The sequence below is a fragment of the Motacilla alba genome, chromosome Z (genome assembly GCF_015832195.1).
Source record: "Motacilla alba alba isolate MOTALB_02 chromosome Z, Motacilla_alba_V1.0_pri, whole genome shotgun sequence".
Classification (NCBI taxonomy): Eukaryota; Metazoa; Chordata; class Aves; order Passeriformes; family Motacillidae; genus Motacilla; species Motacilla alba.
Window position 1 is genome coordinate 1,337,848 of NC_052046.1, and position 23,359 is coordinate 1,361,206.

Below are 23,359 nucleotides of genomic sequence, written 5' to 3' on the forward strand. Positions count from 1 at the left end.
TAAGTATGTTTAAAGTTTTTTGAAGTAGGTACAAACATGAACCTTACTTGTATCTCATTGTGTAACAGAGACCAGGCATTAGGCTGAGATTTCTGCAGAGTTGTGTTTACATCAAATAACAGTCAGGTGAAAGAAAGTTCTATTTTGATGACTGTGTCATAACTTCATTTTGCTATTATGTGTTGTTTCACAGACTGTCAAACTGGATTAAAGTGTTGGGTTTGTTTTCATGGCTGTAAACTGTGTTTCCAGCCATCGTACAGAAAATCTCAGCTTCTCTGTTGCAAAATAACTTACTCTGCTCTTATAACCTGCTTTTCTTGCTCTGCTTTACATAGAACTTGTATGAACAGGGAAAAAAAGCCTGTGGTGACTAGTTTGGTGAAAGAGAAGGGCAAAAATGAATCTGTTAATTTGGTTTTAAAGATAAAAGCATTCAGTTTCTTATTGAAGTATTGGAGTATTTTCAGAAATAATTGGCAGAATTTTACAGTTCTCCAATTGACAAAACTTCTCGCAACGTGTTTCCATGTGGGACTGAGTGAAGAAATAAAGTTAAATCAGTGAATCCCAGAGCTGGTCAGGTTGGAAGGGCCTACAGTGGGACATCTGACCCCACCTCCCTGTTCCAGCAGGGCCATCCCAGAGCACAGGGCACAGCATTGTGTCCAGAGGGCTCTGGAATATCCCTGGTGAGGGAGACTCCCCCCCTCTGGCCTCTGATGTTGTGCCTCCTGTGCAAGGGGATTGCTGGGCTCAGTCCCTGGCTCTGGTGCCATTGCTGGGCCTGGAGCAGAGCCTGGGCCCTGCTCTGCCCCTCCCTGCACACAGGGACACCCAGGGACACCCAGGGACACCCAGGGCTGGGGGCCCTCTCACAGCCTGAGCAGCCCCAGCTCCCTCAGCCTTTCCTGGGCACGGAGATGCTCCAGGCCCTTCAATATATGTCACTCTCCACTGGACGCGCTCCAAGAGCTCCATGTCCCTCCTGTACTGGGGAGCCCAGAGCTGGACACAGTTAGAAATGATGGACAAATATTAGAGAAGTGCAACTGAAAATATTCTGCAGAAAACAGTAAACTGTGTAAGTGAAGTAAGTGATCCAAATACCTACATGTTTGTCTTGCTTTCAGCTTGGATACAGTTGTAGTGCTGGGTAATGTTGATACCACCCTGATGTTTTAGTTGTTGCTAAGTCATGCTTACTCTGCATCAAGGACTTGTCACCTTCTCATAGTTTCAGAATAAATTTTTGTCTGTGAGGGTCGGACGCCCTGGCTCAGGTTTCCCAGAGAAGCTCTGACTGCCCCATCCCTGAAAGTGTTCCAGACCAGGCTGGACGGGGCTTGGAGAAACCTGAGATAGCGGAAGGTGTCCCTGCCCATAGCAGGGGTTGAGTGTCAAGGTTTCTTAAGACACAGGGAGCTGGGAGGGGACACAGCCAGGGCAGCTGGCCTGACTGTTTGAAGGAATATCCCATATCCTGTCATTCTGAGCAATAAAACTGGGGGGTGTTGCCCAGGGGTGGGTGGACGCTGCTTTGGGGTCCGCAGCAGGTGGTGAGCAACTGCACTGTGCATCACTTCCTCTGTATATTCTTTTATCATTATTATTATCATAATCATTTTCCCTTCTTTTCAGTCCTATTGAATTGCCTTCCCAACCCACGAGTTTTGTGTTTTCTCTCAGTTCTCTTCCTCATCTCACCAGAGAGGAGGGAGTGATTGGTTGTGTGGTGTTAAACCACAACAACGTTGAAGAGGCTGTTTTAGGGTTGTGGATTATTGACTTCATTAGACTTATAACTGGGATCAGAAAGGTAATATTTGGTACTGTAGAGCTTTTGAAGATTTTATAAATCTTCAGAAGCAGTGTGCCTCATGACGCTGTTTCAGATAATCTACCCTTCCCTCCTTTTTGTGGTTTAGTGGTTCAGTTTTGAGAACCCTAACTTATCTTTGCCACCTCCCAGAGATTTAGAAAGTTTTACAAAAATACCTGGAATTTGTATTTCTCTTGTGGTATAAAAAAAAAAATGACAAGAGGGTAGAAGTAAAAAAAAAAACAAAAACAAAACCCAAAAAACCTAAATGTGAAAGAAATCCAGTTTATATGTTGAAGCATTTAGGCAAATTTCACTTCATGCCTGTAGTGATGCCAGGCAGAACTAGTACTGTTGCAGTAATCTGTGGCTATCCTGTTGGCTTTAACAGGAGTTTTCATGGAATCATGGAATTCCTAGAATGATTTGGGTTGGAAGGGATTTCAAGGCTCATCTCATTCCTACCCCTGCCATGGGTGGGGACACCTTCCACTATCCCAGGTTACTCCAAGCCCTGTCCAACCTGGCCTTCATCCCTTTTAAACATGAAATTTTCCTCTTTTTGTTCTGTTTATTTTTCCTGTGATGTTCTGAAGCAGCAGAATCTGAAATATTCTGTCCACACTGTATCAGTGTCTGTCTATGTTTTCTCTTAACTTCATATCTGAAAAGAATATAAAGGAGAGCTTCTAAGAGAGCACAGCATAATTTACTTTGTTTTGTATATTAAAGCAGTTAAATATAGTCTTGTAATTTTGAAATATGCATAAAGTGAAGTATAACAAAGTAATATTTCAGGTATTGTGAACATACTGCTACATATAGCTAGAAACTTCCTGTTCCTCTGTCCTCTCTAATTAGGCTCTTTACCTAACTAGGATTTCAATGTGATGTTTATGATCAGAAAGAATATTTTCCTTTAACTTCCTTTCCTTTTTAACTTGAATGTGTTGGAAGCATCAGCCAATACTTAGCACCTAATGTGATGCTGCCCTTGCAACTGAAAGGAATGTTATGAACCTGTAACATATGATTGGTTTTCTGGAGGACTTGCCAACACACAAGAGAACTTCAGGAGGTTACTTGGGCCACATATTCATGTGCAGATGTCTCTTGGACATTGTGACCTTTTTCTCCCTGGTGGAAGATTCACATTAATCACTGGTGTTTCGGCCATATCCTTCTTTTCTTAACTATTGAGGAAAGGTGTAATGGCAGATGGCAGCCACAGAAGGATGGGGTGGTAGAAAATTAAATACAAGAACTACACTAAAATTTAAGAATGGAAGTCTGATTAATTTTAGTTTCTTTAACATGTGATGATAAATGTACAGTTGTTTCAGGGTTTTTAAAATAGTTTATTTGCATGTTACCTCTCTGGTTAACTCATGTGAAAAACTTCATGGTCAACATCATTCATTCTGATAAGATCTGTGGATGAAAAACATGGTGATAAAGGGTTACTAATGGAACATGAAATTTTTGCTAAGAAGGCTGCAATTATAGTACTTTTCATTATAAGAACTCTCTCCAGCTGCTTAACACAGAGTGGCATTAGTCCCCTGCCTGTGACATGGCAGTAATTTTCCTGCAATTGTCCTAATGAGGGAGCACTGGTTTGTTACATAATCTGACTGTAAATTACATTTGAAGAAAAATACTCATTGGATGGCTTGAAATTTTGTAGGGCTAAGAGTACTTTAAATTCTTTACCTGGTTATACTTTAGTATTTTGCATTCAAATGGCTTAGAAGTTTTTATCATTTACACCTTGAATCTTGATGACTAGAAGACTGGAAACTAAACTTTCTTAATTTTTTTGATTTCTTTAAGAGGGTGTGTTGTATTTAATTTTTGATTTAGGCATTAATTAAAAGAGGAAATAAGGATTTACCCTTTTAAGTAAAACTTACTAATTTTTTAACCTGTATAACTCAAAGCTTTGACCTGTTAAATGGATAATTTGATTAAATGCTTATTCTCTGTCATAAAATTTCAAGATACACTCAAAAAAATGAACTGCTAGGCAGGCATTTGGGGTGAATCTAATGCTGTGTGATTGGGAGGGGCTGCTTCTTATCCCCTTGGAATGAATGTATCAGGAGCCCAGATGTGATAAAACACAGAGGTTTCATCCTTTCCTCTGACTTTGTACTCCAATAATGCTGAGTCTGCAGCATCTCTGTTTGAGTTTTAGTGCTTTTCTTTGTTTTTTTTTAGTGCTGTAATACACTGCCATGAACAGTGGCAAGGACTAATGGACTTGATGGAGAGGGATGAGGGGAGTCCTTTAATCCTCCTCTGATGCTCCTTCTCCTTAATCAGTATTTGGGCCTGTATCTGGTCATCTGGTTTCACCAACACTCCTAATTACTGCTGTAATTAGGAGCAGGAATTTCAAATGCAGTAGTCTAGTATTGGAGTTAATTCTTTGTAGTGCTGTAAATGAGAAAATAGCTCTGCATTTGAGGCCCAATCATCAAAGTTTAAGCAATGTGATAATGAGAGTTTTTTCAAGCAGCCTCTGGGGACATTACATTGGCTTCATACATTATGCCTTACTACTGGAGCTGTACACGTACAGTGTACAATTGTAGAATCAATTTGACTGGAAGGACCTTAAAGCCCATCCAGTGCCACCCCCTGCCATGGGCAGGGACACCTGCCACTGTCCCAGGTTTCTCCAAGCCCTGTCCAACCTGGCCTGGGACACTGCCAGGGATCCAGGGGTAGCCACAGCTGGCTCTGGGCACCCTGTGCCAGGGCCTCAGCATCCTCACAGGGAAGGATTTTGTTCCAATATCTAATCTAAACCTACACTCTAAAATAGCCTTGTTTATTAAAATATGACCAAAACTGTTATTTGTTGTTTTTGTCTCTGCAGCTGGCCTGTGGACAGTGTTCACGCTGGGTGGGGTGGGCAGCAAGGCGTCGGCGCAGCTGGAGCAGTGCTCCCCTCTGGCCAGCCAGAGCCTGCTGCTGCTGCTGGTCCTGGCCAACCTGACTGACACTCCAGACACCCCAAACCCCTACAGGCAAGCCATCATGTCCTTCAAGAACACACAAGGTTTGTATCTGTTCTTACTTCTGAGCCTGAGCTGATGAAGTGGAGTTTTAAGGTGCTGTGATTGCTTAGAGGTTCTCTTTCCAAGATTTGTTGTCCTTCCAGCACACCCTTGGAAGAGCAGTAATAACACATTTTTATCTGGGAGTTTTGAGGAGTTCCTCAGCTGCTGGAACTTATAGGTGGTGGCAGAGGGAGGATACTTTATTCTTCTGACTTGAGAAATACTGGAAAGCTTCATAATCCTGGTCCAGTTTACTTCCTGGACTAGAAGTTCTTGAAGGTTTTTGCTGACCTTCATGATTCTGTGACTCTATAATTTCATAAAATATACATAAAACTAACCTATAATTAGATTGGTTATTCAAGAGTCTGCAGGAGTCCCCTAAAAATCTGTAGCACTTTCTGTCCTGGAGTCATGGTCCTCAGAGAGAAGGTAAATAATTAAATTGCTGCCTGGGTTTGCTGACTGTTTCAAAAATTCTTCTATTTCAAATGTAAGAAAAAATGTTTAACATAAACACTTCCGTGAGTTTTGTATGTATGTGAGGTTTCAGAGTTCTTTTGGCGCTTGTCTGGGTTTTGAGAAGGCAGGTTCCAGTCTGTGTGTCAGGTAACTGCAGGTGCCATGTGGCACTGACTCACAGAGGGTCTTGTTTGGAGCATGGGAATGCCCTAAAACAGCTTGTGCTATCTAGGTAGCTCAGTATGCAGCCTGTGCCTTTCACAGAAGCACAGGATCATTTAGGTTGGAAATGCCCTCCAAGTCCAACCATTCCCCAGCACTGCCAAGGCCACCACTACCCCTTGTCCCCATGTGCCACATGCACACGGCTTTTAAGTCTCTGCAGGGATGGGGACTCCACCATTTTCCATGTGTGCTTTATCCACACTTCAATCTCTGAATCTGAGCCATGTGGTTTTACCTTTCATTGGCTCTGTGCAGGTTGGCACTGTGCACGGGGCTCAGGAGCGGTGTGACAACCTGTGAAGCCACAGTAATATCCTGAGTTATGCACTTTCTTCTGGGGAGTTTTTGTATTCCTTTATCCATTAAGTTTTAACCAGGTTGAGCTCTAAATTAATTCACCATTACCTAGGAAAATTTATTGAGTTGTGAAGGTGGAGGATTGTTCTCATAAGAGGAATTCTGAGTCCTAACATGCTTCTTTGATTTATTGGACACCATTTACAGGTGGTTGAGATCAAATTGTGATAAAGTTTTTGTTTTGTTCTGTCTTTAAACTGCAAGCTTTCTTTAATGTTGCATTTTGGTTGACTTAGTTTCATGCCACCAGTAGCCAGTAATGTATTTCATTAAAGCATGCTATATATCATTATAAAATTTTGAAATAACTTATTTTGTGTCAAATGTAGCATGAAAAGCTATATTTTTTCTTCATGTTTGTGTTGATAGACTGACTTATTGTTTCCCAGAAACTTGTTCCCACTAGCAATAATCATAATTGAGCTTAAATTTGATTTCTGTGAACATTCTAAGGGGTTTGTTAAGAGGAAAGTAATGTGGAAAAAAAGAGGCTGGTTGAAGTCGTAATATATACTATAAAAGGAAAATTGGCATTTTTAAAAAAATAATTTCTATAATTTAATTGGGACAAAACTAGAAGCATTCAGGATAGTTTTTTTTTTTTTTTACATGGTTTAGAATAGTTTAATTTTTCTGTTGATCAGCTTAATGTTCTGCAGAATAATACAGGATATGCTGGTGTTGCTGGTAAGTTTCTTTAATTCTGTTTAGCTTTTTATTTTACTGGACTTTTTAGTATCCTTTAATAAAACTGATAGTAAAATGCTATAAATCCCAGTGCCACAGCTTAAACATCCACAGAAGTGAAGCTGCAAAGCCAAGGGGAGCTTCTCAGCTAATGACCTGTGGCACCAAGGACTGAATTGTTCTGGTTTTGCTGTCTACATCCAGGTTTTGCCTCCTGAAGGGAAATTCCTGCCCAAAGCAGGAAGGTTTTAAACGAGCCAGTCCGTAGTCATGGTCAGTAGTTGAGGAAGGCCAGGTTGGAGTCTCTGCTGCGCCCACGGGTGCGTGGTTTTGGGACAGGCAGGGTTCCATCGCCGTGGGGCTGCGTCTCCGCGTGGTTCCCAGCTCCTGCAGGCAGGAGTTCTGTTTGCTCCAGGGCCTCCTGCTGCCTCCAGCTCAATGGCTGGAGCTGTCCCCCCTTGCCCTGGCCAGGAGGAATGGTGGCTCCCCGGCATGCTGTCTGCTGGGCCTCAAAAAACCAATGGCAGCCAGGGCTCCTGCAGGGCTCCTGCTGCAATTCCAAGCAGTTTTTCCATCCAAAGTGGGTGGAAATGTTCAAAATACATGACGACTGCCATGCTCTTCTGTGTTGAAAGCTACTTAGCAAACTTCAGTAAGAATATGGTCTTAAAATCATAGAACCACAGTGTGGTTTGAGTTGGAAGGGACCTTCAAGATCACCCAGTTTCAACTCTCTTGCCTCGGGCAGGAGCACCTTCCACTGTCCCAGGTTGCTCCAAGCCCTGTCCAACCTGGCCTTGGACACTGCCAGGGATTCAGGGACAGCCACAGCTGGCTCTGGGAGACCTGTGCCAGGGCCTCATCACCCTCACAGGCAAGAATTTCTTCCTGATCTCTCATCTAAATGTCTTCTCTTTCAGTTTAAAACCCTTCCCCCTCGTCCTATGGCTATTAGCCCATATAAAAATTGTCTCAGTCTCCATCTTCTTCAAAAGCCCCCTGTAAGCACTAGCTTTTTCTGTTTCCACAGGAAATTTCTAGACCTTGGGGATCTGTCCAGATGGGATCTAGACCTTAGGGATCTGTCCAGATGTTGAGGCTGGTAAAGGTTCTGTGAACAGAAATCTGTTTTATTTTCACTTCCAGCCCTGGCACAGAGTGTGTTGTGATTATGAACAAACTGCTCTTACTTTGAGGGATGTCAGACAATGTGATGTGATGTTTTACGTCACTTAACTCACCAAACTCTCCACCACACATCTCTAAAGTCCTAACACCTACGTTTCACTGAGGTATCAAAGCAATCTTGACCTATGCACATCCACCCTTTGCACCAAGAATGGGATGGAGGGGAGATACTCTGCCTTAATGCCAGAGAACTAAACCTGTAAGTTTGATGTGCAGGCTTTGGAAGTTAATCATTGGTATATTGTTTCCAGAGAAAACCTTGTGTCTGCCTCCATTTCAGCAGCTCCTGGGATCACATTCCTTCTTAGCAGTGGAAGTCATATGGAGGGCCAAAATTGTTTCATGAAAAGGGGTGAATGTTTTGTGCAGGTACTGGGGTCTTACTGAAGTTCATTTGGGAGGACAACCTCAGCTTTTTGGCACAACTGAAGCTCTGTGAGACTCTATTATGGTTTATGACCATTGGTAATAAGAGTCACAGGTGATTTTTGTTTCCCTCTTTCTGTGATGTATTAAATATTTCCCCCTGAGATTTTATAAAATTAACAAATAACTGAATGATAAACATAGTTGTTAAAGACTTTATTTTATTTCTTTATTTCAGATAACACTGCTTTTTCGTCATCAAATCCACATGCTTTCCAGATTAACTTTAACAGTTTATACACAGCTTTATGCGATCAGCAGAAATCTGATCAAGCCACTCTTCTCTTATACATGCTTCTGCATCAGAACAGCAACATGCGGACCTACGTGTTGGCACGGACAGACATAGAAAATCTGGTGAGTCTTGCTCTGCCTCCTTTGTTCTCCTCACGAGGGATTGGCCCTGCAAGCTTGGGTGTCACCAGCTGCCAGTGGCCTCTGTTCTGCAGTGGGAGCAATAGATTCTGGATCACTCATTTGCCAGTTGTAGCTCACTTATGCATTTTTGTTACATCATCTCAGGAGTGTGCTGCTGAACACGTCACTGCAGTCAAGGGTGGTACTGCTAAAGTTACAAGACCATCTTGGATTCCCTTTTTCTCTGTGCCACTATCATGACCCAGGTCAAACCTGCCCACTTCTGATCATTGTGTAGAGAAACTGGTAGCAGATACCATTCCATTCATTATTTTATTTATCTCTTTTGGATATTCAGGCCAAAAAGTTGCACAAGCTGTCTCTGTGCTTTCAGGAGTAATAGTTAACAAAATGAGCTGTAACTGGACTAACATGCCAAGTGTCTTACAGGGTTGACCTAAGACTGAAACTCCTCAAGGAGCAGCTCACAGATTTTATAGAAATTCAACTGTAGTGCCTTTTTAGCTGCTTAAATAGGATTGTGGTTAATGGCCAATATAACAGACACCTGGTATGGTTTTGTAGGTTATAAATTAGCTTATGGTCCCCACTTTAGTAATGTCACAAACCACTTTAACAAATCTTACTTATTAAAAAGCATTCCTTTAATAAGATAATGGCTGTCTAGGGGAATTGGTAACAGAGTAGAGGACCCTTTCCATTTTAATATTTGAAATCTTGCCAGGTAATTAGATCCCTTGCCTGTTTGATGGCAGATATGGAGTGAGTTTGGTTTCAGTCCAAGTCCTAGCAGATGTATTGCTAAAATCGGAGTTGATAGACGCCACTGTTGGCAAACTGGGGTGAGATGGTTGATGCTGAATTGATTCAAGACTGAACTCCTGTGTCCACGGCAGATTATGTAGGCAAGGGCTGAGTAATTTTGCATGAATCCTGTGAACAAATGGCCGTGTTTAATTTTTGGGGCTGCTAGTGTGTGATATGACAGGTTAACAGCTGCTAACCATAACAATTTGCTGTATCTTTAGACTCACAGCATAGAATCCTAGAATGGTTTGGGTTGGAAGGGACCTTAAAGCCCATGTTGATCCAACCTCTTGCATGTTCAGGGATGCCTTCCACTATCCTATGTTGCTCTAGATGAGTAAATATTAGGTGTGTGCATTGTTTTATAATTACGGTGTCTGATACACTGTAAAGCTTCCAGAAAAACAGTGCAGTGCACCTGTCAAAACAAGTCAAGATGCAGGTACTCAGATACTCTGCAGTGTGGATATTTTCATATATTATCACCTCAAAAAATAGTCAGAAAATCCCAGAAATTATCAGCAACTTTAAACACTTCTTGGGAAAAGCTGGAAAAATTCAGAAAAGCATCACCGAAAAGCCAACAGTATTTTTTTGTGGGTATTTTGATTTTTTCTTTCAATACCAACATTTGAAACTGCTCCTATTTTGCTGCTTCTTTGTGATCTCTACTGACAAGTTTCTGACATCTTTGCTCAATCCTCTTGTTTTTATTGGGCCAGGAGATAAGGATAAGCAGCAACCAACCGAGAAGAGCAGTTTTAATTGCTCAGTAGAGGCAGGCTGAGCTAGACCTAAAAAAAAAATTGGAGAATTGGGAGGGCTGGGAGGGCTAGTGGATGAAGAAATCATGACCTCCTAACTACAGTCCTGTGGTGAAAAAGGGTAATTCAGTCTTAGACTTTATAATGAGATAAAAGGACTTGAGTACTGGAGCTGGCTTCCCTGTATGGCAAGAGTGGTGCTGATAGACTCTGTGCTGTTCTGGTGTTGTACTTCCAGACTGTACTTCCAATAGTCTGTAACTAAAAATAGTTATAGACTATTGAAAAATGGATCCCTGTTGAGAAACATGGAAGGTTTTTTTTGGTTTAAAGTTAACAATAACACCGTGAGAGGCCTAGGAAGCTAACTCTAGCTGGTCAGAGAGGAGCTTGGGGAGCCTCAGGATGTGTATGTGCCTTCATAAAGGGGAATCCTTGAAAAAAACGGAATCCCTGCTTGCAGAGAGGGATGGTAAGGATTAAAGCCTGGAGGTTGATTCCCACCATCCGGAGATAAGGGAGAAAAACAGTATGGTCATTAATCCAGAGTCAAAATGATCTTTGAATAGGGGTGGGGGACTTTTTGGAGGCATGTGGTGTAAATCAGTGGCCTCTTTGTGCAGAGGCAGTTGGGTGAATGGGGTGTTAGGTATATAGGTGCTGTGTGAGAGATCACGTCCACAGGCAGCTCAGAGCTCATCCTAAACTTCAGGGGGTTTTGCAGGTTCTTCCTTTTTCACTGCACTCAGTGCATCCCATATGTTGTGTTTTCCCCTGTTTTAATTTGTCTCCCTTTCTGTGCCCAGGAAGCATCACCAGAAGGTGCTCTGTAACATTTCATAAGGATTTTTTTAAATGTGTTCTCTGCTCTTTTTCAACTTTAGTGTAACTTGTAAATTAAAAGTTTGTTTTTCTTAGCTGGTGTAACAGATACTGTCTCAGCTCACTTCCTCATTTGTATGAATCTCCCTCTGCCAGTTATGGCTAAATACCTTCACCTTCTGTTGGACTTTGTGTTTTATTGTTAATAAAGAACCTTTTTTTGCTCTGAATATAATTCTGCTTGCCAAAATGATTAGGATCTTTGTGTGTCCTTCATTACTTCATTTTTCAAATAACTGATTAAATATCTGATGTTGGAGAAGTTTACATCTAGTATTTGGCTATGCTTTTCAAAGTGCTTGCAGGGATCCTTCAGAAAGTGGTGGGACAGATGAAATAGAGGGCAGTTAACATAATTTTTGACAAGCATAGTGTTCTGGTCTGTGGATGGGAGACTGTCAAGCCTTCTTCTGTTTGAAAGAGCAATTAGCACCAGTATTGCAAATGAATATACCAGTTAGATTTCTGTGTGTAAGAAGTGAGCTATTTGATGTATTTTCTTTGGCTGCTGAGTTGAGATTTTGTTGCTGCTCAACATGATTGGAATGAAATAACATACATGATGATGTGTTTATATCAGCTGATGCTACAGCAATATTTTTTCCTGTAATTTGTCTTAAGCAGGTTGCTGCTTTTTTTTTTGTGGAATACTAAAGACAATCTATTTTTAAACTTTACTGGGAAAACCAGCCTTGGACTGGATATAGCACCTGCAATTTTCAGTGTCTGTATTTACCTGCCGCTTGTTTTGGGGATTAAAAGTAACTAACTTTTTAATGGTGGCTGTTTCTTGCCAGATAAAAGCTGCTCCTGAGGGAGGAGTGTTAGCAGCGGTGCAGTAGACGTAGTGTGATGACTGTGAGAAAAGGGTCAGCAATAAAAAAGAAGTGGTGGCTGTCTTCTCAACATAGGGTTGGATAAAACCATTGCGTAAGAAGATAGGTATAAAAGTTTTAATGTTTGTATGCAGCATAGAAGGGCAGAAATGTATTTTGGTTGAAAGTCTAGATAAATTTTAATATAATTAAAATTTTAACTGAGAGGATTCTTCTCTTTTGGAGGAATCCATCTCTTCCAGAATCCTCCTGACACTCCTTCCAGGCATCTCTCAGGGTTCTTTGAATTCTTCTAGAGACCTGAGACCCAGGTTTCAGCCCCAGACTTCTTCAAGGAAACTACCTAAAATTCTTCCTCTTTTGAAGAAAACTGTCTCCTCCAGGTTCTACCCAGGACTCCTCACAAGACTCCTCTCCCCCAGAGTATTTAAAATTTTACATTTTCATATGATTAGAACTTTAATTGAATCTTTATTGTAACGTTTTTATAGAAGTGGTGGCTTGTTAACTAGTTTATGTTTTGAGAGCAGTAATACTTGTCCTAAAGGTGTGCACCTCAGCAATCAATATACAAAGGAAGAAGTGCTGTAAGGAGGAAGGATGATGGAAAGTGTAGGAATTGGTTCTGGTTTCATCCGGAAATGGCACATAACAGAGAATTAAGTTGCCATTCTCCTCCCTGAGTTTTGTTCAGTGTGTAGATGGTGCAGAGCCTCGAAGAGGAGTGGAAAGGGAAACGTGGCCCAAGAAGTGGAGGTTTTGGAAGCAGCAGAGGTTTTGTGGGGGCAGGAGGACTGATTGCCATGATCTGGAGTGCCAGACTACTCTTCAGTAGCAAGTATGGAGCTTCAGTAACAACTCTTTCACATATTGGCTTGTAGAGGAATGGCTGCAATGTCTCAGGATCGTGTGTTTTTAAATGTAGTTTGTAGCCACACACTTGTAGGGCTTGGAGCACTTGAGAACATGAATGGACTTTTTCAGTTACAATTAGTATTAATGTCTGTAGACAGAGGAGATTTTTTTGGGCTGTTCTGAAGGAGTATGTTTTGCCAGAGCGGTTTGTATGGTTTGACACAACCAGACTGAGTCACAATTACCTTTAAAGGTCCCTTCCAACTCAAACCATCTTGTGCTTCCATCTGGGATCTGTCTGGAAAACTGAGAAGTTGTTCCAATGGTTACCTTTAGCAAGGCTTTTGTTGTTCTCCCTGCAAAGTTGTAAATGCAATTCTTCATTAGTTTTATGTTGCTTCCAGCTCTATCCAGTTTATTATAATAACTCTTGGACTTGGAAATGAGAGGAGAGAGCTTTTACAGTGCAAAGCTACATACAAGTGTTGTGGAAACAATTTGGATGGTGGACCAACGCAGTGATGATTGTCTCTCTTTCTCCCCATCCAACAAAAAGGACAATTTTTTTGTCTATGTGCTAACTAGAAGTTCTAGGGAAAAGCTGGTCTTTACTCAAGACTGATATTCAGAAAACACAAAGATGGTACTCTAGTTTCCACTGAGCTGAGAGGTTTCTGAAGGATCCTTTGAAACAGCAAGGGGAGGGTGTTTGCAACATGTAATTTTAAAAAATATTTTACTTTAATATTAATAAAAATGTTACTTTAAGTATATTTTCCCTCTGCTTCTGTTGTCGTCTTGTCTTGACCCTGACGAAAGCATGTGTCAAAAGGTTTTGTGGCCTGCAGCATTCAGATCACTCTCATTTCATTCTAATAAAAACTGGTTTAGTATGTCCCAACTGTTTCGAGGATGGTTGACTGTAAGAGAACATTTTGGTAACTTCAGAGGCTTGTGAAGCACTTGGTGTCCTGGCTGCTCACCAGAATAGGTTTCACATGATTCATCCAGCTGCATTTGGCCTGTTTTGAAAAACAGCAAATTTTTAGGTGTCTAGAAGCTTCTTGGAACTGAGGGCTTTCTCCAGTTCCTTTTTCCAGGGCTTTTTTGTGATTTCGGCCTATTTCTGCAGCCCAGGGAAGCCACGTTGTACTGAGCCAGTAGAAAGCTAATTTTCATTTGGTAGAGAGACAATGTTTGCATCTGGATTAACTTTAGACTAGCATTCAGGTATGCTTGCTGTTGCAATGAAATCTCATTTTCGTTATTATTGCAAGGCTTTGGCTTAAGCTGTTCATCCTGGTGGAAATGTTGCAAGACCTTGGGCTGAACTCTAATCATAATGATCAGTCAGTTCTCTTTGGCTGCATATTATCTAAAATTGGAAAAACAGGCCTCTTCTAGTCTTAACCAAACCCAAACTGTTTTGTTTTGGGTTTTTTTCTGGCGTTATCTTCACACACCAAAATGGGATTTAACTTTCAGGTCTCAAAATGCCTCTGTTCACCTCCCCTTTGATGTGCTTGGTTTGAGGAGGAAAGGCTTTTCAGAGCAGGGTTGTGGTGGCACAGATGGGTAGACACAACTGTTTTCCTGATTGGACTGGTGAAAATCTTGTTTAACAATTCTCTTCTCCCTGTAGTGTAGAGAGGAGGACTGAAACATTTGGATGTTATGGTAGCTGCTATGGCTGGGAATCTCATTTATTAGGGATTGAAATTCCATTTCTGACCACAAGAAAACACTTGTTTAGACTCTCTTCTGTGACAAAATGAAGCAGATGGAAGGTGTTTGGGCGCTGGATGTCACTGCTCAGGGGCGGCTGTTTCAGGAGGGAGGAGTTGCTATGAATTGTCAAGGGCAGGGCAATACATGGGACCTTTAGAGCCTCCTCTGTTTAGTGTCTGAGGTATTTGAAGACTAAACTGATACACACATTTTTCCTTCCCTAAAGGTTCTGCCAATTCTTGAAATCCTGTATCATGTTGAAGAAAGGAATTCACACCATGTTTACATGGCCCTTATCATTTTGCTGATCCTCACAGAGGATGATGGCTTCAACCGATCCATTCATGAAGTGGTGAGTGTCTGTTTTGGTAAATAATCCTTTGGCTCTAAAAATAATCTAAATATTTACTTCTAAGAAGATACATTGGCAAATCTGTTCCCTCAGCAGAGCTGTATGAGCTCATTCAAATTTGGTGGCATATACATCTTTCTTTTGTAAGAAGAAGGAACCTGAAGACTGCTTTCAAAACTCTTCCCAAGTGAAATGAACAAACAACGCACTCCCTCCTGTAGAGCAACTGCTGCAAATATCTCTTTTTCTGTCTTTTTTTGGTATTTCTTGTTACAAATTAGCCTAGTAATAGCTGGGCAGGCTCCCTCAAAGGTGTGCTGAATGTTTGCCATGGAAGTGGAGGGCCTAGAAGAGAGGAAAAAAACAGGAAGCTGTTTTTTTTTTTTTTATTTCTCTTGAAAAACTTTGCTTAACCAGTGTGATGCAGCCTTTAGCTGGAGTTGTATTTTCCATACTAAATGCTACTTCCTTACTTGGCACTTCTTTTTCTGTCTCTCTGTTAGATTAATTTCTATTTTATGTTGTCCATATAACAGGATCCAAATTTTTACTAGCTTTGATGGACCTTGACCATCTGTGCAGGAGAATACCTTGGACAATTATGTCCTAGTTTCCCAGCTTCTTAAGCTATGATACTGCATGAGATATTTGCACTGATTTAATTTAATTTTGTAACTGGCACACAGAAATTTTCTTTTGGGGAAATTATTATCTTTGTGAAATTACTGAAATGCAAAATGCTGAAAGCATGTTTTAAGGTTCCTAAACAGAACTCTTTCCCAGGTGAATTTCCAGACTTACAGTATTTTTTCTCTGAAGTTTCATATTATTTAGTATAGCTCTGTGTGTAGAAAGCAGGAAGAGATTATTTAAATGCAGTTTCCTGGTAATACCTTTTTGGAAGCTTTTAGGAGCGTCTATAGTAACCATGCAGATGACTGAAATATTTTCTTGAAGCTTTTTCCTGCCTTCAGCTTTGTGTGCCTTGAACCTGTACATGTGCACCAGAGGTGTACATGTGTGATGAGTATTTTTAGGCTCCGTGTCACGGAGTCATTTATCCTCCCTCATAAACTGGGCTTGTTGAGAGTTGGAATTCAGCAGGCAAGGTGTCATTCCTGCCTCAGTCTCTTCCCCTATCACTCTTCATTCATTTTAGAGGCTTTACACAATAAATAGATTCAATAAGTCTTTCAATAAATTCCTTACTGGATGAGTGTAAGTGGAAGATTTCTCTAAAATTCCTTAATGAGGATCCAGCTGTGGAATGAAAACATAAATCAAGTTTTCTTGTCCGGTTTATCCTGCCTTTCAGCTAACCCTGCCAACAGAGTTGTAGTGTTGCTTGCAATGTGGATATTGGTTTACTACTTGTATCTTCATAAAAACACAAACCCCACCTTGTTCCTTTTACCCTGCACTGATCTTTTTTTCAGTCATGCCTTTGCTTCTGCCATTTTCTTCACAGTTTTTAAAAATTTTATTTCAGATGTTCAATAACTGCTTCTTTTCCTCTGTGGTGGTGTTCTCCTGCTCCAGAGTGTCTGGTTCCATTTGTTAATAGTGCTGTGTGTCCAGAGTTTTGCTGGATTTTATCCACCTATCTTAGGTGGATAATGAGAGGTGGCTGTGAGGTGCTCCAGGCCTGTCTGTGTGAGCTTCTCCTACACATTCCTACAGATCCCAAGGAGGGAAATAAGTGTAAGGGGAAAAAAGTTTCAAAGTCATACTTAGAAATCCATTGCCCTCAACCATGTCTTTGAATTAATGAAATTGATGCTTTGAGGTATGAATGAGCAAGTTACTCCTCAAAAACTCTACTATTGAGGATGAAATTGGTCTCCTACTTGCTTAGGTATTGACTCCACATCTCCTGAAGCCTAAGAGGGTATTATAGGTCTGAAAAATGATGGGACTCAGAAAATCTGTGTAGGCCTTCCTGTAAAATGTAAGCATCTAGCATCAGTTTCATAAACCTCATTCATGCAAGTACATACCAGGTTTTAGCAGTTACAGCAGAATTGTTTTATTCCCTCCATCACCTGGGTAAAAGATGAAGAAAAAAAGATGTGCTGTATTTTAGATCAACCTGTTTTTCTCTCTGCTGTGTATCCTGTGTACTGTTCTTATAAGAACCATGACTGTACAGTTCATTTATGGGCTATTTTCCTTTGTGGCATTTAACCCACATTTATTTATTGATTTTTAGGATTAATTTTAGTGAGCGAAGTTTTATAAGTCTGGTGATTATACCAACTGGTGAGGAGCTCATGAAACCTCAGAAACTCTTTTTGACTGCTGTAGGGTGCTGGAGCATTTTTTATTTAAAATGAGTGTGGTCTTAACTGCCTGGAAAATATGATCCAAATCATAGGTCCTGTCCCTGCAATTGGTTTAATGCAGCTGGGTCACTGTAACCACACAGAACTCAATTTCTTTCACTAATAACAACAATAATTATAATAGCAGAGTAAACAAGTAAATGTAAGAATTCCCCAGAGGGACAAGTATTGGTGATCTTTTGTCTCTGATTTATAAAATTCTAAATAAAATTATATCTGACATCAAAATAACATCATAAGGTGTTTTATGTAGCAGTAGCCTTATTGTGCTACTGTAGCACTTCATGCGGTAGTGAATGGTGATACATTGTAAATCACAACTTAACTGTGCTTATTTTTAGTGTGTCAAAAAATATCTCATGAGTAAAGTTGTGGGAAACTGCGAGTCTTGCTGCTTGGTTTATGTAGAACTGAGCTCCTGCTCTTTGCATCTCTGCAGTTTGTGCTCCCTGAATTGGAACTATCCAAGAGCCTGGTATTTAAAAGAATAATCAATCAAAAGATTTTCATTTATTTAAAAATTATTTTTGCAAGACCACCCCAGGGAACAACTTTTTCTTTTTTTACCTTTTTAATGTTAACTGCAAACCAATGAGATTGGTCAGTGGGGTCAGTGGGGGCACTGGTTCCAGATAAAGGATTTTGGAATTTAAGATATTTTCATGCTTCGTGTCTCTGAAACCCAGAGTGGATGGTGGTGGTTGCTGCTGTTTTTTTTGAAACAGCCATTTCAGCTCAGGTTGCTTTCCCCAGCGTAGAGGAGACCTAAGCGGTTCTAGTATGTAACTTTTTAACTGTGAATTTATATATATATTTTTAAGAGTAGTGTACTATTTCAAGGAATCGTTATCTCAGTAACCGTCTTTTTTCCCAGGTTGGTGTTCTCAGAGTTTCAGGGAAGGTTTCACTGAAGGTTTCTGGGGTGAGACTGGAGCATTAACGTGTCTATGTCCATGCTTTCAGCTGTCAATGTGTTACTTAATGAGCCCTTCTCATTAACTTCATGTAACTTCATGTTTTGCATTAGGAATCTGAAATTTGGCAGGTGGCCTTTGTGCTAGGGCTCTGCTGCTGATAATATGACTAAATGTGACCAAATTATCAGTCTCCGGGCACGGGGAGCAGTCTGTTTCCATCTGCGCAGCAGAGACGTAGCCGGAGGTGGCCTGACGTCTGTGGAAACTGATTATTCTCATTTTGCTGCTCCCAGAGGCATCTGGGCTGTGTGCATCCTCCCGTGCCCAGGGATCGCGTTATCAGCTGAGATAGGCAGGGACAAGCTGCAGCTTGGGCAAGTGCAGCTCCCAGCTCCCGTGGGACAGGACTGTGCTCCCAGGGACGTTTCTGCTGCTTCTTGGCAGGGGTTGAAACCACACAGAACCCTTTGGCTTGGAAAAGCCCTGCAAGGCCATCGAGTCCAAGCATTCCCCCAGCACTGCCAAGGCCACCAATGACTCATGTCCCCAAATGCCACCTCCACATGTTGAGGAAAATGTGTAAGAATGGGAGCCCTGATGTGACAGCAGTTGGGAGAAACTTGAAACAGGCTGGGACTGGCTGTGCATAGAATATGGAGCATGGAGCATGGCTGTGCAGTAGGGGAGAGGGACAAGAAGAAGTTAAACAACAAGTAGGTAAGATTTTGGGATGCTGAGAAGAGAGATGAATAAAGAGGCAGGATAGGAACAATAACAAAAAGCTGAGGAAGAAGGTGAAGTCAGGCTTCTTTTTGATGAGAGACTGGGATGAGCAGGGTAGGACAAAGGAGAGTAGCTTCACCCTGAGAGAAGGCAGAATTAGATGAGATATTGGGAGGAAAGTCTTCCCTGTTAAGTTGGTGAGGCCTTGGCACAGGGTGCCCAGAGCAGCTGGGGCTGCCCCTGGATCCCTGGAAGTGTCCAAGGCCAGGTTGGACAGGGCTTGGATCACCCTGGGATAGTGGAAGGTGGGTTGAGCTGTAAAGTCCCTTCTAACACAAACCATCCCATGGTTCTGTGATGATAAGGTATGGGTGGGGGGAGTGGAAGCAGGTAAAAGAAAGAGCTGAGAAGGAATGGGGTCTGGGAGGGCAAGGAGGTGGGAATAGGCTACAAGCAGGGAAAACAGGAAGAGTGATGGCTTCTATATACAACAGAGATCCATGGTGGATGAGAAAGATGTGTCTGGAGATGTTGGAGGGCTCAAGGTACTACTTGAGACTACTTAACTTGTCCCAGTCCCATTCCTCTTGTTGCACTGGGACACCCTGTAGGACAGAGCACATGATGGAATCTGCCCTCAGTTCCAGCATAGAGTGAATCATGAACTTCCACTTTCGTTGGTGGAGTGCAGGGATCTGCTCCACAAAATAGCACCAAAGAGGGTGGGAGGAAACATGGGGATTGTTTTATTTGTGGGATGAGGTTGCTTTGCTATTTCACTCATAAATCAGAGACTAGAAAAATGAGCTTATTAGAAATTCAATCAGTTAAGTTGATGGGTTTTTGGCCAGAATAAGTGTATTTTGTCTAAGAGGGGGAAAAAAACCAAACCCAAACTCTTGGGTATCATTTCAGAGCAAATTGAATGAAATTTTTCTTCAATAATCATCAGGAAATACACCCCTTTATGGATTATTGGTTTCAACCTTGTGTGTCATGTCAAAACAAATAGTATTTTATACTACCCATTTTCATTGCTATATTTTTTAAAAGGTCTGTTACATTTTCAATAAGCATTTAAAAGTCAGGAAATTAAATGTGCAACCACAACTTATCCCTGCTATATTTATGTATTACTGGGAGTAACCATTATTTAATGATCATATACTCTATTCTTCATATAACAATATGTTTTTCTTCTGGAAGGTTTCAGTGCTGAGCTTCAGATATTTGAGCTTGAGATATTTGCATGAGATACTTGCCAAAGTGGTTAATTTATTTCTTTATATAAAATCTTCTCTTGAGATCAGGTATATTCACATAGTCATAAATAAGCTGTTATTAAGAAATTATAATTAGGGCAACCAGGATGGATGTCTACACTTACGTTTTGCATTTGTGAAGTAACCCATGAACTTGCTGTATCTTACCATATGTTGATGCTTAGCAGCCTTGGGATGATCAAGTTCTCCACTAGCAGAGTATCTTCTTGCAGTGAAGTTTGTACATGTGATTCATTAATTACTTTCACTAAGAGCTTTTAAAATTTTCAGTTGCCTTTTTTATGTGAAAATATCTGTGGATTTTGCTTTGTCTTTCAGCCGTTTCCTGTTAATCATCTATGTTGTTCATCCCGACTAGTTGTCCTTGTTTACTGAAACTCCTTGGATGACTTGTTTTCATTTATACCATCATCACTTTGTCTTAAAATAGTATTAGTGACTTGCTATAACCAGAAATTATATTGGTTTCTGCATCCACTCATTGCCTGCTATTTGTGGAAACCTTTCATGTAGTGATTTCATGTTTCCTATTCGTTCCTCAGCTTTGACTGTTCTCCCCTTAAATACCTCTCAAGTCTTTCCATCTTCCCCCTATTCTGATTTTTTGATCCTTTTAGCAAAAGGTGTTTACTACACCTCAGCCTGTACCTGAGGATGTTTTGTCACCCTTGCCATGAAATAGTGTTTTCCCCATCTGTAGGTTACAGTCATGGGCTTCATTTTAGCTTCCTTGTGGGAAATAGGAAGGTGCTGACAAGGAGCCAGGTACTGGGCAGCATGTGATAGTGGAGATGCTTTTAAAAAAAATATTTTAAAATTTATTTCAAGGATCTGAATTTTATTTTGTTTCTTCATATATAATAAAAATTTATTTTTATATCTCAAACTTTAAGCTTACCAATAAACATGAATCATAATAAGGATGCTATTTCAAATGTCTCTTGTACTATGAAAGAGCTTCCAGAGATACAGACTCACAAAATGGTTTGGGTTTGAAAAGACCCTAAAGTTCATCTTGGGGTTCCACCACCTACCGTGGGCAGGGATACCTTCCTTTATCCCAAGGTGCTCCAAGCCCCATCCAGCCTGGCCTGGGACACTGCCAGGGATGCAGGGACAGCCACAGCTGCTCTGGGCACCCTGGGCCAGGGCCTGCCCACCCTCCCAGCCAGCAATTCCTGCCCACCATCCCGTCTAACTCTGCCCTCTGGCCCTGGGAAGCCATTCCTTGTGTCCTGTCTCTCCAGCCCCTCTGCAGCTCTCCTGCAGTCTCTCTTCTCTCTCTGAAGTTACACAGGGCGATAGCTTTGTGTGCAGTAGTCCTTGTTAAACATATTTATTTTTGACTGAGAGTAACCCTGAATTTATAGAGGATCTTTTCCATGTTTTTAGGACAGTTCCTGTTGAGTCATTTTTACCAGTCCTTCAAGGCTGGGTGTTGGGTACATGTGTTTCCTCCATGTAGGTTGGCTGGTTACAAGGAAAGAGTGGATTGATTCTCCTTCTGCTATAAACTTGGAAGTGGTGATTAACTTCATCCACCCTGATAGTGGAGGGCAGTGAAAGACATGAAGCTCTTAATCTAGCTCATGACTTTCTCTTAGTATTAGGGGAAGAGACTTCATACTTTTTAAGGGAAAGCCTTTAGTGTGAAGCCAACACACTGTTGATCTGCCCCCGACCTTCAGTGTGCGTGCTCTTGCCCATCAGTCAGAGCTCCTGTGTGCTGCCTCTTGCCCAGCCAGTGATGAGGGAAAATGGCAAGGCTTTGGCAGAATGATTCAGGTGTCTGGGTGTAAATGGAGACTTTATAAAGGTGTCAGGGGTAAAGATGAGTATGTAAGTGTGGTGGCACAGGACATAGAAATTAGCAAAGTGCCAAATGTAATCATCTTTCTACACTTGCTGTATTTCCATATGACTTAAAGTTGATGAGATCTACTAGGTGATAATGCTGCAGAGTTCTGATTTCTTTTTTTTTTTTTTTTTGTTAATTTTATTCTAATTATGCTTTGGAGTACAAAAATTAAGTTAACATTTGAGACTGGAAACTAATTTTCATGTCCTAAGGAATGTGAGACTCCAGACAGCTTCCTATGTTCTTATTCAGAGCGAGGTGCTGAAGAGCCTTTTTCTTTTAATTTTTTCTTTTTGCAGATACTGAAAAACATTACTTGGTATGCTGAGCGTGTCCTAACAGAGATCTCACTTGGGAGTCTTCTGATACTGGTTGTGATAAGAACCATCCAGTACAACATGACACGGACAAGGGTAAGAGTTGTGTTGAGCTCTTGTGAATTCCTAACCTCAGCAGCTTGAATTCAATTTCAAACAGGAGGTGGGATTTTATTAATTCTATTGCGACCAGTTGGCATCTGGTTTTGCAGGAAGGAAGAAAATAGATCAGCTGTGCTAACTAAGTTTTTGTGAACTTGTAACACAATTTCTGTGTTGTCTTCCAATTCATTGAGTATGGTTCTCTAAAGACCTTCATTCAGGCATCAAACTCATCTTCAGTTGAGAAGAGTTCATTAGTTTCATGAGAAGGGATTCCTCATAGTCTATTTGCTTCTCTGAATGACTTAAAAGTGGGAATTTCAGGTCTATTTATTGTTAGTTTTTTAGGAAGTGTGACAGGGACTGGGCCAGAAGACCTCTTTGAGCTCTGGCAAAGCAAAACTGCTTTAACTTCCAAGCCTTATAGCCTAGATTGATTTTGTGCATTTTTCAATGCACAATAGGTTTTTTTTACCTTTTTTGCAAACACAAACATCACACACTTCTGAATATTTTCAACAATTAAAGGCACAGAATTTTTTATATTGAACAGTAGCCAAAACATCAAATATATTTTAAACTGCAAAAATTAAGGATATTACTTATATGATAAAAATAATTGGAAGGAATGAGAACAAATTAGGCATATATTTGCAGTAATTAGAATCTCTTATGTTATGTAAATGAATATTTTAGACTTGAATTGGGAAATTAATCCCATTTGGATTGGATAAGTGGACAAGTTTCATTCTGTGAGAACCATTGATTTTGAAAGGGCCATCAGATAAATGCTTGTCTGGCCAAATGGTTTCGGGGGTGCTGAAATGGGGACCAGTGCTCTGAGGTAAGGTATGGTTGTAGTTGTGGGATATATGGAATGATGTGAAAGAGTCAAGAGAGAGATGAGTTATGAAGTAGGAAGTTTTAGGATAAGACTACAAAAGGGAGAGAGGAAGGTAGAGAGGAGGAAAATGTTTTTG

General features: G+C 40.9%; 1 protein-coding gene across 9 annotated transcripts in view; it reads left to right on the forward strand.

The window, feature by feature from the left end:
- Positions 1-23,359, forward strand: part of DYM (dymeclin) — a 209,227-nt gene that overhangs the window by 71,514 nt on the left and 114,354 nt on the right. For all 9 annotated transcript variants that reach the window (XM_038125822.1, XM_038125824.1, XM_038125827.1 and 6 more), the window contains 4 exons: positions 4,707-4,889; positions 8,414-8,592; positions 14,712-14,837; positions 22,260-22,373. In XM_038125822.1, the coding sequence (XP_037981750.1) occupies positions 4,707-4,889; positions 8,414-8,592; positions 14,712-14,837; positions 22,260-22,373 (602 nt within the window). The remainder of the gene's footprint in view (positions 1-4,706; positions 4,890-8,413; positions 8,593-14,711; positions 14,838-22,259; positions 22,374-23,359) is intronic.